This window comes from Hyperolius riggenbachi, chromosome 4, assembly GCF_040937935.1.
Source record: "Hyperolius riggenbachi isolate aHypRig1 chromosome 4, aHypRig1.pri, whole genome shotgun sequence".
NCBI classification, from domain to species: domain Eukaryota; kingdom Metazoa; phylum Chordata; class Amphibia; order Anura; family Hyperoliidae; genus Hyperolius; species Hyperolius riggenbachi.
This window is the reverse complement of record NC_090649.1, coordinates 79,250,518-79,266,075: the sequence shown is the minus strand read 5'-3', so window position 1 is coordinate 79,266,075 and position 15,558 is coordinate 79,250,518. Positions and strand designations below refer to the sequence as shown.

Genomic DNA, 15,558 nt, shown 5'->3' with positions numbered 1-15,558 from the left:
TATAGACAGAAAGCTCCTCTCTTGTAAAGAAGTGGTCCTGTGTGATGCATAGCGAAGGATTACGGAAGGGAGGATTGCGCATCAATGAGATTCTGTGTAGTCTGTGCACCACTGGAATAAGATCCCGGGGTGTAACAAACCCCACAGTTATACTGACAGTCAGACAGAACACCGGTTCTTAGGATAAAGATGCATTAAAGAGAAACCGTAACCAAGAGCTGAACTTCATCCCAATCAGTAGCTGATACCCCCTTTCCCATGAGAAATCTATTCCTTTTCTGAAACGGGCCATCAGGGGGCTCTGTATGGCTGATATTGTGGCGAAACTCCTCCCACAGTGTGATGTCAGGACCATGGTTCTGACATCACACCGTGGGAGCTTTTTTGCATTGTGGGAAATAACAGCTGTTTACAGCAAAAAAGCAAGCAGCATCTCCTTCCACTGACATCACCTGCCAGCAGTAAAGATGTCGCCATGTGATAAATGTCAGAATGTAAATCAGGGGGAGGAAAGATTTTACAATGGGCAAACACTGACTAAATCAGTTATACATAATTATTGTAAAAATTAAGCACTTTTTTTTTTATTACATTATTTTCACTGGAGTTCCTCTTTAAAGTGCACCGGATGTTACACAGGAATACCGTGAAGGCCGGCCCATGTAGAGAGGTGTGGTTTCAAAGGGAGTAATTCAGCTATGTACAGTATTACTTTGTTTAAAGGGAAGGTCCGAGGAGTATAAAAAAAATATCCACTTACCTGGGGCTTCCTCCAGCCCTTGTCCACCGTCCTGGGCCTTTGTCACAGCTCCGGTGGCTCCCAGTCCCCTCCAGTGGAGAAGCCGGCCCCGCCAGGTCATCTTCCAGGTCGGCTTCTCCTGCGGTCCAGCACGCGGTTCACTTAGTCTCACTGATGTCATCCGGACTGTAATGCACAGGTGCAGAGCTACTGCGCAGTACAGTCCGGATAACGTCAGCTTGACTACGTGAGATGCACGCCGGAACGCAAGTAGGCCTCTGGTACCGGAGGGGACTCAGGGCCACCGGCGGGGAGCGGAGCTGCGGCGAGGGCACAGGACGTCTGCCAGGGGCTGGAGGGAGCCTCAGGTAAGTGGATTTTTTTAATGTTTATGTTCCTCTGAAGTATCCTTTTAACATCAGAAAAAGATTTTGCCTGCTTTATTACATCTAAGGTTTCTTAATACACACAAATGTTTGCAATGGCACCAGTCTGTTTTGGACAGTAACAGGACCTTTTTCAAGCAAAGATGGGGATGTTGAAGGAGCTACAAATTAAGTGACCTATCATCCTAAAGTGCCTACTACACCAGCACAAAATACTTTGCCACTTTTTGACATCCTTAACCATTTCAGGTTCCTAGGTTTTTACCCCATAAGGTTTCTGACAATTGTGAGATTTCAGATGTGCTGCTATTGATACAGTAATAACTTTTTTTTTATTATCACTTATGTCATCAAAGTGACACACACACACACACACACAGGGAAAATAGGTGTAAATGCAAAAATACACTGTTTCATATTTCATCCTTCCTGTCACATGAGAAGTGCCACTCACATGACAAGTGCCACAGATACAACAGAGCTCAAAATATATTCTTTGCCTTGTCCCGGTTAAAAGGATGCCACATATGCCTTAGTTCCATTACTGTTTGGGCTTGTAGCTGACCATTATCGCCAGCCTGTGCGTCTGTAGCGACTGCATGCGATTGCTAGGGTGCACATCTGTGTTCGCCATTACGCCATCCTGCACCACAGTACTAAAAACAACAACTGCACAGTATAAGCTTCTTCGAAGTATAAGCTTCTATGTTCACATTACCATATAGTGGCCAGCTGGGTCTGGGAGAGGTTGGAATTTACTAGTGCATTCTTCACTTGAGACCCTGTAAAGAAAGTAAAAAATAGGTTTCACCACTTTCTAAATAAGCAACAAAAAATTCCATCCATGTGTCTTATAATTTAAATCTGGAATAACACTGGTAGACGCAACGTAATTTCTTGCATAATTGTAAGAAATGACACACGGCAATGCCAGCTTCCTTTGTTTGGCATTTAAAGGACCTCTGTCATGAAAATCTTCAAATTTAAATACATGTAAACATACTCAAATAAGAAGTAGGTTTCTCCCAGAGTAAAATGAGCCATAAATTACTTTTCTCCTATGTTGCTGCCACTTACAGTAAGTAGTAGAAACCTGACATTACCAACAGATTTTGGACTAGCCCATCTTCTCAAGGAACGGGGGGAAGGGGGGAATTCTCAGGGTTTTCTTCATTTTTAAAAGCACTTAGTGAATGGAAGTTCCGCCCATCTGCCAAAATAGTGTGCAGCGAGCAGGGAGGCTGGTCAGCTTCTTTGCATAAAGCTTTTTTTAGGGAGTGTCTTTATAAAGAATAAAGGCCATGGAGAGACTGACTAGCCCAAAATCTATCCGTAATGTCAGATTTCTAATACTTACAGTGACAGCAACATAGGAGAAAAGTAATGTATGGCGCATTTTACTCTGGAAGAAATGTACTTCTTATTTGTAGGTTTTAAATTTTGAGATTTTCGTGACAGTTCCTCTTTAAGGAAAAATGCGCCTCACATGGCTGCTGTGCGTAGCACGTGGCATGTGTGTCACGAAACACGTGCGCCAGTTTGACAGCCACGTGGGACCCGAATACACGAAAGAAGGAGCAGCTGGACTCACGTCAGCCGAATAGGTGAGAAATTTTGATGCACGGACACCGGAGGGCACATTAACGTTTAGGGTTGACAATGGCCGGGGTCCTGTCACATGTCCCGATATCGTACGACATTACTGCCATGCACCCGATCGACCACATTGGCCATAGATTTTCCAGCTTGCTTGATTGATGCATTCAACCAATTTCATCCAAAAATCGGTCAAATTGTCATAATGTCATTATAGTATCTACGTGTATACTTGATTGTAAGCACTCTATACACTGTTCCTTTTGTACTTGTTTGTATATTCTATTAATAAGCTCAATAAATTTATGAGGTAATTATTTCAGGTCTGCTTGTTGGAGGACACGCCCTCCTCCCTGATACTGCACTCACCTGTCAGGAAACCACTCATGCCTTTGTCAAGGGTGTTAAACATCTGCCTGTACTTCAGTCTGGCCGCCTGAGGGACAGCCCAGTCTTGGAAACTGGCCTTTGGTGAGTTACCAGTCAATGAAGTGGTAGATGAAGAGTTGGAACTAAACCAAAGAAAAACAAATAAGATTAGATTACGTTTTAAATAAACAACAAAACACATCTGAGTAGAATATTTAAGAATCAAAGTGCACACACTAAAACAATTTACCGGAGATCTGTTTTTAAAGATTTTTTTATTTTTAATCAATTTAACTAAACACACACTACTACTAAAAGAGTACATCAGTTGCTCTCAGACAATAAATGTATTCGCCAAGAGCAATTTATGCACTATTGGTAGTAGCGTGTGTTTGTTAAGTCAAAGTTCACAATTTTCAGTGACTACACATCTGTCAACGCGTCAGTTATTTATAAAAACAGTTGGCTGCGTTACACAATTTTTTATGAAAATGATGCATACCCCCTGTTGTGTAGTGTATACGGTACCCCCTGCAGACATACCTGCTGGAGCCCAGATCTATGAGGGACTGTGTCTTCTGCATGCTAGCACTGTTGAATCCTCCGGACATGAGAGAAAGCGAGCTGTTATGGGGTAGTGCTGAAATACATTCATACATTAACAATGAGACATATTCACAGATTGCCCTGCATGTAACTGATATCGCTGCAAAGCCATCAGCCAACTTAAAGCTTTTTTTTTTTCTTTTACATACGGCAACGTGTCACCCGACTAACACTAACCAGTCACAACTATATGCTGGTAAAACGCGCCAAACTAGGACTATACAGTATGAAACAGACATAATATTTATGCAGTGACAACACTTAGACCTCTGAGGTACGAATTCACAGCCTGCAGTGACATGTGTTATCTTTACATGACAGGATGTTTGGGCTGAGAAGACTCAAAAGCTCAAAGCGGACCACAAATTTTCCAGCATTTCTGACAGACACGTGAATTATTACATGGACGGTCTACATTTGCTCAATTATTTCTAACTGAATTCTGTGTTATTAAAAGGATAAGTGAATTTACGAGTGTAAGTTTACTTTAGCCTTCTGACCCCTTTAAGAGAAACAGTAAAGTGAATGGTAACGTGCAAAAACGCCTCTATAAGAGGACTGAGGGTATGAATGCTGTCAGGGAGGCCTCACAAACTACAATAGACACCTGCTCAGGAGATGTCTGAAAAACCGCACCGCACATATCCTTCTTCATATGACCCTGTGGCAGAGTGCGCCGACAGGTCATACGCATAGCACCGCCCCCACCGCTCATTTACGTACTCCCTGCTAGGCAGGAAGTAGGTCTCTGGGATTTCCGCTGGTCTGCACATGCGTGCTATGATGCACCACGCGCCATCGTTCACACTTACTGCATCGCCCATAAGGTGGCCACTAATATTTCCATTTAGCGAACAATTGTTTACGAACGATTCTTCGTATGAACGATCGGAAATGATCGTTGGGACCACTTAATGGACCAAAATCTCCTAAACAATCGGATTAATGAAATTGATCCAATTTTCCGTTTGATCCTGTCAATCTGATCAGATTGGTTAGGAGATTTTTGTCCATAAGTGGACCCAAATGATAATTTCCGATCGTTCATACGAAGATTGTAAATGATCGTTTGGCAATTCTTATAGTTAGTAGCCAGCTATATACTTCCATTACCCCAAGCATCATGTGTTAGGCGTGGTGCTTGCAGTATCGCGCTGCAGGCTGTGCGACGGGATTGCGGCAGGATGAACATTTCTGGCACAACACAACACAGTAAGTGCACAAGACCACATTGACTTGAATTGCCGTTGCGTTACCCTGTGGTAAAAACAGGTTAACAGAACATACATTTGCAATGAAAGTATAAAAGGGGCCTCAAGGTGGCCATAAACAAATAGACTGCAACACAAGGTGCTAAAAAGATAGATCCCTCTCTGATTTGAATCCTACTACACACACCACATTGATATCAATAGAGTTCAGCATAAAATCTATTGAGAATTGATGGAACCGTAGCGTTGTACTGCTTGATGCAGTATGCTGCTATGTGCTGTTGATCTACCGATGCTCCTAACCAGCCCCTGATGGATCAAGATCTTCTGTCTGATCTGATTGAGAATTCAGATCGAAATCATGATCAATGTGACAATGTTATGCTATAGTTTCCCGGCAAACTCAGTTGATCGAATCTTCAAGGTACTGAACGTAAAAAAAAAATAAAAAAAAATAAAATAAAATAAAATAAAAAATAAAATAAAATCGATGTGTGTATGGCCTGCTTTACTCCAGTTAAGTCGGTTGAAAGATTGGTTCAGGCAAGTTGTACAGGGTGCCAAAAAGCAAGTGGTAGTTGCTTTGTTTTTAACAGTCACCGAGAATGCCATCTGCTGGATTTACTAGATAACTATGGAAGATTTATATTCTATATTTCTTTGCAAAAAAACACACCCAAAAATATACAATGTTACTAATGTAAAGGAAAGAAAAGTACAAAGATGTATTCAGGACTGTATTTTGAACCTCACTGCTAACTTTATCCTCATCTAATATTTACAACCAACCATCCCCCTTCATCTCTAAGATTTTAAACCTTTGGCAGCCCCCCCCCCCCTTCTTGTCCTTGCAACCCCACCAACACCCTTCCCATGGCCTACCTCTGAATTGAATTGCTGGGTGTCTGAAAATCGCATAATCATGCATCTTATACCCTGTCTGCATCTATAACCTTGTGCTACGTAGTATGACTGTTTGCTACCACTCTGTCACCTCGTTTACATTGTATGTACCCCTATTTATTGTCCAGCATTGCGCAATATGTTGGCGCTTTATAGATACAATAAATAATAATCACTAGCCAAAAAGGTCAGCATCCTACCAAAAGCTGATAAATGTAGACACTTAACAGGCTATTTAAATCTACAGTTACCATGGTAGTGGATAATAGATGTAAAAACTCACAGACTCTCACATCATGATTCCATAAACCCTGATACTCTGTGTACCACCTACACTGGGACATTGTAAAGGCTTTTAATCATTTTCTTACCATGAATGCTAGGAATCCCTCTTACAAGAAGGCAAACAGTTAAAGAGAACCTGAGATAAACACTTACTTGGAATTTCCTCCGGTAGTCCGCCTGGTCCCTCAGATTCTGTCAGGTCCCCTCCATTCTATTAAAGTCCAGCGCCATAAATTCCCAGACTGGCCTAGTTGCGGGTCACTGCGCATGCGTGGTTCCATCCGTGCATACCCCGATTGAGTACTGCGCTTGCACAGAACACTCCAGGTCACAAGAGCGCAATCAGATGGTGTGTGTGGGCTCACAGTGGGGCAATAGAGAGGGCCTAAAGGAATCTGAGGGAGCAGAAGAACTTACGGGGGGCCAGGAGGAATCCCCAGGTAAGTATAAATCCTGACTGTCCTTCATCTCAGGTTCTCTTTAAAACTAGGCAGACGTGACACTGCTGAGGAGAACTGAATCACTGTTGCTTTAAGAACAGGAACACAAGGGAGGGAAACACTTACTTGAAGACAAAGGCACATGGAAAGAGGACAGGAGACGGGATGATCCATTTGGCAATGTGGACGATGAGCCGACAGAAGGCACCAAGGGACTAGACATTGGCAAGGGTGGCAGAGCGCTCATTGATGTCAGCGACGTGGTGGGGGCAATGGGTAACAGCGGGGGCATAGATGGTGGCATAGACAAGTTTGGCATACTCCCCATTCCTAAACACAAAACGTAAAACAGTGGCTTGTTTATCCCACGATTCAACAGATTACATTTCTACAAACTATGAACATAGCTAGGACCTAAACACAGACCATTACTGTAATCACACAGTATGAGTAATACACAGAAACATACACACATAGTACAGCTTAACATAAATACTTACAAATAATCTCCAAAGGGGCTCCAAAACACTACAGGCCTGATTCACTAACAGTTTCCAGGAGAATAGTGGATGACCCGTGTCTCTCTCCATTTAAAATGTCTGCTATTTGTGCACAAGTAATATCTGTTACAAATTACAAGTTCACAAAGTGCATCTTCTCTCCTCTGAAAGCTGCCACTGCATTTTATTGCATAGCTGTTGTATTTATGCTGCACACATACTAGAAGCAGAGAGAGATCAGTTTTAGCAGTTTGCTTATGTTTACGAAATGTTTCTGACAAAGGAATGTTATCAAAATATAATGTTACCACCTCTGTGGATGCGGCCAGATTTTATGCTGTTAAGCCTCATCTACACGGGTAGATAAGGCTGCAAACCGGCGGCTCGATTAGCCGCCGGATTGCCGCTTCCGCGTCCCCGCCGCACGTGCGCCGAATTCGATTCCCCGCTAGTCCCCGCCGGCGCCGCTTATCTTCCGCTTGATTCCCTGCCATTGTCCCCTCGCGGGGAACGAGCAGGGAATCGGCGGTGGGGAGATCGGTCCTGTCGGATCTTATCAATCGAGCTGCATCAGCGGCTCGATTGATAAGCCACATCGCCGCCGCATCTACGCATGTAGATTTTAGAGCAAACAGAAAATGCTGAGTGTCACACCACTTTAAATTCCACCATTGCAATTCTGCAAATATTGGGCTGCAATCTGTGATTTGCGGCAGAAGAAAAAAAACAAGTGGTAAACTGAAGAATTACAGGGAAAAATCGCATGGTACTGTGATTGCTGTGTGATTTTCCTGCACTGCTACGCAAAGTATATGAACTAAATCACACAGAAAATGCAACAGGACGACAATTACGTTTGGGAGAAAATCGCACCACAAACGAACCGCAATAATGGAAATAGTCACTGCAGTTTCCTTTAGTGCAAACTTTACCTACAGTTTTAGTGATCCACTGGATAGGAGGCCGGGGTTTGCAGCTCTCGCTTGCTGCCGTCCGGAGCTCCGACTCGTAAAGAAAGAAGGACACCTCGCACCTACCAGCCTGAAGGGAGCGTGAGTATACACGGGAGTGTATTACGGAACTTATTGCGGAGGTCTCGCTTTTTTGATAAAGATAAGAATTTTAATTCCCAGAATATGGGGCCATTATTATCTACACACTATTTGATGCGAAGGGACAATTCCTATTCCATATTTCTAGACCCGGATGCATAGATAATACTTCTCGAACTATTAGTATCCTGCACCTTGACATTGCATAGTTTTGTACTGTATTTTTTTTTTTTTTTGCACCTCTTTTTCTGATACACACTGGATGGTCTATGTATGATTGTTGATGAGCTGTGTATGGAGTGTTCCAATTAGTGAATGTAAATTTCCACTGCAGTTGCAAGACATGCGATAAAATGTATGTATGTATGTATGTATGTATGTATGTATGTATGTATGTATGTATGTATGTATGTATGTATGTATGTATGGTACTTTTGTAACTACTACATAGTATTCCCAGCACTACCTGTTTTGAATATAAAATATAGCTGCATGCTTGTTTCAGATGTGTGATTCAGCCACTACCACAGCCAAGGATCAGCAGGACTGCCAGGCAACTGGTATTGTTTAAAAGGAAACATCCATATCCCTCTCAATTAAGGTTCCTTTTAAAATGTTGAAGGAAATCAGAGTGTCACAGGACGAGCAAACAAACCATCTCTGCTATGAAGTGATGAATACACACAATATTGAAGAAAATGAGATAGACTTCTTGGCTCTGATATTTATTGCAAGCTATGTAGAAATCAGAAAAACTCACCAATAGTGATAGCAATGATTAGGAGAACTCATACAGAAGCATGTGATCAGTTTGATCAGCTAATAGATTTGTTAAGCTACGTACACACATGCGACAACGATCGTTCGTTGTCAACGACGAACGAACTTTTAATTGATGAAAGAACGACCTAAGTAAAGTTAGTTTTAAAAGGTGTGTAACGATCAATTCGTTAGAACGAACGTTACATCACGTAAAAGTAACTATTGCGCCTGCGCATAAAAATGAAAAGTTCCATGGAGAAATAGTAAATGCGCATGTCAAGCCTAGTACAATAGATCGTTTCCAACGATGTACTACTTTTGCAAACGATCGTCGTTGGGAAAAATCCGCCAAGCTAAATCATTCGTTTTGAACGATCTAGCTCGTCCGTCGTTAGACTTCATGGTCGTTGGCTGCTTTTTTTCAAACGATCGTCGTTTGAAAAAACCAAATCATCACAGCAAATCAGAACCTTATACATCTATCAGCTGATCAAACTAAACACATAAGTTCTCATAAGCTCAGTACCTTCTGTTGCACAGAACCTGCTTTCATTTGTCTTGTCTCATTTGATCTTCAAATACCTTAATTACAAGACAATGGCCTAAATTCACTATTCTAGAGTTGTTACTATGGTGATAAGGCATGTAGTATTCAGGAAACATTTTCCCTCAGGCAAGCCTAAAGTTAACTCTTCTGTCTTTAAATTAACTCTCCAATCCTTAAAATAACTCCAGAGTTCAAGACAGGCTTTTAATTAACTGCGTGTGAAAATAACTACAGAGGAGGTAAATTAACTACAGAGGAAGTAAATTAACTACAGAGGAGGTAAATTAACTACAGGAGAGGTAACTTAAGGAATGAAGAGGTAAGATAACTCTCTCACGAGTGGAGGTAAGTTTTCTCTTGCCTTATCTCCAGCATGATCTTAGTGAATTGAGGCCATAGAGTTATCTCTTCATTCCTTAAGTTACCTCCTCTGTAGTTATTTTCACATGCAGTTAATAAACAGCCCGTCTAACTCTGAAGTTATTTTAAGGATTGAAGAGTTAACTTAAAGACAGAAGAGTTAACTTTAGGTTTGCCTGAGGTAAAATGTTTCCGGAATAAGACATGCCTCGTCACCATGGTGATCACTCTAGAAACGTTATTAAAGACAGGAGATAAGCTTAGTGAATTGAGGCCAATATGGTCATTTGTCCAGCAACCAGCAATGTTGTAAACTAGCTTCAGTGAAGTGTAACTAAGTTATGAACCCTTCCAGTGACTTTATACCGCCCGGTTTTCTATTAAATTTATGTGTGTTTAATGTTTTAAAGCAGAGATGAAAGTTTGAGTTTCACACCGCTTTAAAGAGAACCTGAACTGAAAATTAAAAGTCAAAATAAACATACACAGGTCATACTTGCCTGCTGTGTAGTCTACTAAATATCTTTCTCTTCTCCTGCGTCCCATTAGTCCACTGTGATCAATGGAATTGATGTCTTCCATGTTAAAAATGGCCATTACCCCCTAACAGCTCCCAGGTCAGCACACTGTTAAACTGTAATATCACCCACTTGAGCCATAGGGAAACATGGACATTACCTTGCACATTCAGTTGTAACTGACAGCTGCTGATATATACAGGATCGTCTCAAAAAATTAGCATATAGTGATAAAGTTCATTATTTTCTGTAATGTACTGATAAACATTATACTTTCATATATTTTAGATTCATTACACACAACTGAAGTAGTTCAAGCCTTTTATTGTTTTTCTTATTGATGATTTTGGCATATAGCTCATGAAAACCCAAATTTCCTATCTCAAAAAATTAGCATATTTCATCTGACCAATAAAAGAAAAGTGTTTTTAAAACAAAAAAAAGTCAACCTTCAAATAATTATGTTCAGTTATGCACTCAATACTTGGTCGGGAATCCTTTTGCAGAAATGACTGCTTCAATGCGGCGTAGCATGGAGGCAATCAGCCTGTGGCACTGCTCAGGTGTTATGGAGGCCCAGGATGCTTCAATAGTGGCCTTAAAGAGACTCTGTAACAAATTGTTTATCTTTATTTCTTCTATGCTATAAGTTCCTATGCCTTTTCTAATGTGGTCTGGCTTACTGCAGCTTTTCCTAATTGCACAGTAGCTGTGTTATCTCTGTTATATGATCTAATCTTCTCTCTATAGTCGGCACAGTCAGGCTGAGGCAGTCAGACTGGAATGTGCAGGGCTGCTTGTGATTAGCTAGAAGCTGTACACACCCCCTGCAGGCTCTGTGTGACTAACACACTCTGCTTAGCTGAGCCTATTAGAAGCTGGTTAGTTTGTTTGTAAACACTGCCTAAAACTGGCAATTACAAGCCAGGTTTGCAGCAGAGAATGGCAGAAACAGCACAGAGGGGACCAGGAGCACATAATGAATAGAATGGTATGCTTTTTATTGTAAGAATTTCAGAGTACAGATTCTCTTTAAGCTCATCCAGAGTGTTGGGTCTTGCGTCTCTCAATTTTCTCTTCACAATATCCCACAGATTCTCTATGGGGTTCAGGTCAGGAGAGTTGGCAGGCCAATTGAGCACAGTAATACCATTTACCAGTGGTTTTGGCACTGTGAACAGGTACCAGGTCATGCTGAAAAATGAAATCTTCATCTCCATAAAGCTTTTCAGCAGATGGAAGCATGAACCCACTTTTGAACCAGAAACAGCGGCAGAAGCGCCTGACCTGAGCTACAGAGAAGCAGCACTGGACTGTTGCTCAGTGGTCCAAAGCACTTTTTTCGGATGAAAGCAACTTTTACATGTCATTTGGAAATCAAGGTGCCAGAGTCTGGAGGAAGACTGGGGAGAGGGAAATGCCAAAATGCCTGAAGTCCAGTGTCAAGTACCCACAGTCAGTGATGGTCTGGGGTGCCATGTCAGCAGCTGGTGTTGGTCCACTGTGAATATCAAGGGCAGGGTCAATGCAGCTAGCTATCAGGAGATTTTGGAGCACTCCATGCTTCCATCTGCTGAAAAGCTATATGGAGATGAAGATTTCATTTTTCAGCATGACCTGGCACCTGCTCACAGTGCCAAAACCACTGGTAAATGGTTTACTGACTATGGTATTACTGTGCTCAATTGGCCTGCCAGCTCTCCTGACCTGAACCCCATAGAGAATCTGTGGGATATTGTGAAGAGAAAGTTGAGAGACGCAACACCCAACATTCTGGATGAGCTTAAGGCCGCTCTCGAAGCATCCTGGGCCTCCATAACACCTGAGCAGTGCCACAGGCTGATTGCCTCCATGCCACGCCACATTGAAGCAGTCATTTCTGCAAAAGGATTCCCGACCAAGTATTGAGTGCATAACTGAACATAATTATTTGAAGGTTGACTTTTTTTATTTTAAAAAAACTTTTCTTTTATTGGTCGGATGAAATATGCTAATTTTCTGCGATAGGAAATTTGGGTTTTCATGAGCTGTATGCCAAAATCATCAATAAGAAAAACAATAAAAGGCTTGAACTACTTCAGTTGTGTGTAATGAATCTAAAATATATGAAAGTCTAATGTTTATCAGTACATTAAAGAAAATAATGAACTTTATCACAATATGCTAATTTTTTTAGAAGCTCCTGTAACTGACAGCAACGAGTATATTGCAGTTCTGACAAAATATTGTCAGAACCGGAAGGGATCATTGTAAGAAGAAAATGGTAAGCTTCTGAGAGGAACTGACAGTGAGGTTAGTATGTAATATTCATTTGGAGCTACGTCATGTGTTTATTTTAAATAATTTTCCTTACTTCAGGTTCTCTTTAGGACAATTATAGTGAACATCTGCAATTCTGCTACTCCTAAAGTCATAAAGTCAGTTCCTCATTCGGCTGCATGGATCCTCTCCTTCACATGATCTCTTCCACAAGACAAGCTTTCTGCCATTAGGGCTCTTTCACATTAGACAACGCGTGCAGGAGCCGTTCTCCTGCACGCGTTGTCTGCCTGCGGCGCGTCGTCGGGTATCTGTGGTGCGACGCAATCAGCGGCGGTAGCTGGTAATTAAACCCGACGGAAACGCCGGCTCGCGGGTGCGTTGGATGAAAAACTGCGCCCAGGTGCGTCGGAACCGCAACGCATCGAAACGCAGCGTCGGGTGTGAAAGGTAAAATGAAAGTCTATGGACTTTCATCTTACCTTGTTTAACGCAAACGGCTGCCGTTTGCGTTAACGCACAAAATCTGCCCTAATGTGAAAGAGCCCTATGCTCTCTTTGCTGACTTTTCAGTTACATGTGTACAACTCACTGCAATAAGCCTGACAGTGTAAAGAACAGGAACAATGCTCACATGCTAGAAAACATAATACAAAAGCCTACCATAGCGGGAGGACATTAGTGGCGAAATGATTGGCGGCTGCTTCATGACAGGAGGGAGGATCATTGGCAGGTTTTGGCCCTGAAGCTTGAGTTTGATGAGCTTCATAGCAATAGAAAACTCTTGCTGGTCCATTTTGCCGTCTTTGTTCAGGTCTGACAGAGCCCTGTGGGAAGAGAAAACCATAGTTAACATAAGTTTTAGCGAGAGTGGGATTTCACTTTAATAGATTCCACCCAAAGCTAATTTAGGAGTAGCGATGGTCATGTCTAGGATGACTCATGGAGAAGCATGTGATCAGATTGGTCAGTTGATAGTCTCTGATTTGCTAGTCATGATCCTGTGCAAAAGCAAGGATGTGATCACAGCAAATCTATCAGCTGATCACAGCTGTCACTGAAATACCCAGTAACACTAACATTAATGAAAAGGAATAAAGAACCGCTCAAAAATGACTAAACCTTACACCTACAAAAAATACATAAAAACAATTTCAAATAAGACAAAAGAATAAAGACTCTAAAGTACAGATTATAATACATTTTATTTATAGGAAACAACAACAGCTTGGAGTTTAAAGATGGATGGCTAATTTAGGCAGGTGCTGTCTAACTCCCTGGGCAGGGGGTGTGCACAGCACCGGATTTTTCGGCTGGAGGAGCATCAAGGTCCTGGGCTTTAGAGAGCAGAGCCAAGTGCAATCAAAAAATGGGTATGCCAGAGGAGGGGGCTGGACACAAAAAAATAGTCCACGTTTCTTGAAAGGCAGTTGCTAAATCTAACTGACAAAACAGTGTGCAAGTGAGTGGGGCAGCTGGCTGGTATCTTACTGTTCTGGCAGTTAAACTGTCATTCAGGAAATGCTGTTGAAAACAGAGAAAACCCTGAGAATACCCCATGAGGAGATGAAGTAGTCCAAAACCTGTCGGTTGTGTCAGATTTTAACCACTTACTTTTTTCCTTGGAGTGGCCTTTCAATATTCCCTAAATGTTTTTAATGCATGATTGATTTTAATTAAAATATTGTTTTATTAAACACAAGCAAAGCAACCTGTAATTTCCCATGATGACACCCAGATCTACCGCCACACCCCTGACATATCCACCACTACCATGGACAAGGTCTCCTTCTGCCTATCAGCCACCTCCTCCTGGATGTCCGTTAGGTTTCTGAAACTAAATCTAGACAAAACGGAATTTATGATCTTCCCACCCCGGTCATCCCTGAGCCTCCCAGATGTGCACAGATGAACCACACTACCATTCGCCCTACCTCTCAAGCCCGCTGTCTGGGTGTCACCCTGGACTCCGCACGCTCCTTCACTCCCCACATCCAAAACCTTACAAAGTCCTGCAACTTCCACCTTCGTAACATCTGTAAGATTCACCCTTTCCTGATCTCTGCCACCACCAAACTCCTCATTCATGCCCTCATAATTTCCCGCCTTGACTACTGCAATGCCCTGCTGTCTTGTCTCCCTATGACCCGAACAGCCCCACTGCAGTCCATCATGAATGTGGCAGCCAGAATTATCCACTGCTCCCATCGCTCCACCACGGCAGATCCCCTCCTAGAATCCCTCCACTGGCTTCCTATCCAGTCCAGAATCAGATTCAAGATACTGTGTCTGACCTACAAATCTGTCCACAAAACCTGTCCAACCTACATTTCCGATCTTACTCAGAGGTACACACCTAGCCGCTCACTCCGCTCTTCCAATGAACTTCGCCTAACTGCCCCCCGCATCACCCAGTCCCATGCACGCCTCCAAGACTTCTCAAGAGCTGCTCCAACACTATGGAACTTCCTACCTCCCCTCATTAGGGCAGCCCCCTCCTTCAACATCTTCAAGAAAGCCCTCAAAACTCACCTTTTCACTCTGGCCTACTACCCCTCACAAGTGCTCTAAACCTACAGCTGAACTCTGGTCCCCTACCATTCGTGTCCTTACCTCTCCCTCTAGATTGTAAGCCTTTGGGCAGGGTCTTCCTCCTTTTGTGTCCTACCTGATCTTGCACCTCCATTACTGTGCACCCATGCTATGCATGTGAGTGAACCTAACTTGCCTAATCTCCATGCTCCATCCAGTGACTGACTGAGCATTACCTGGTACTCATACTATGGTGTGTGATCTGGTATTCTTGTACTCCTGTATTGTCATATTGCTGTATGTCATCCCTAAATATTGTCTGTAACCTAAATTAATGTTTAGCGCTGCGTAATATGTTGGCGCTTTATAAATACAATAAATAAATACATTTCCGGTCGATTTTCCATAGTAGAGATCAGAAAATTGACGGAAATCAGATTGAACCTGTTGGAAATAGTCGATCTGACGATAAATCTGTCAGAAAATTGTATCG

General features: G+C 42.3%; 1 protein-coding gene across 7 annotated transcripts in view; it reads right to left on the bottom strand.

Annotated features, from left to right (window-relative positions):
* The window catches only part of ITSN2 (intersectin 2), a 225,262-nt gene that overhangs the window by 127,419 nt on the left and 82,285 nt on the right, over positions 1–15,558 (bottom strand). For all 7 annotated transcript variants that reach the window (XM_068280241.1, XM_068280247.1, XM_068280245.1 and 4 more), the window contains exons 5-9: positions 13,197–13,360; positions 6,662–6,865; positions 3,634–3,730; positions 3,091–3,233; positions 1,844–1,907 (exon numbers count right to left, since the gene is read on the bottom strand). In XM_068280241.1, the coding sequence (XP_068136342.1) occupies positions 1,844–1,907; positions 3,091–3,233; positions 3,634–3,730; positions 6,662–6,865; positions 13,197–13,360 (672 nt within the window). The remainder of the gene's footprint in view (positions 1–1,843; positions 1,908–3,090; positions 3,234–3,633; positions 3,731–6,661; positions 6,866–13,196; positions 13,361–15,558) is intronic.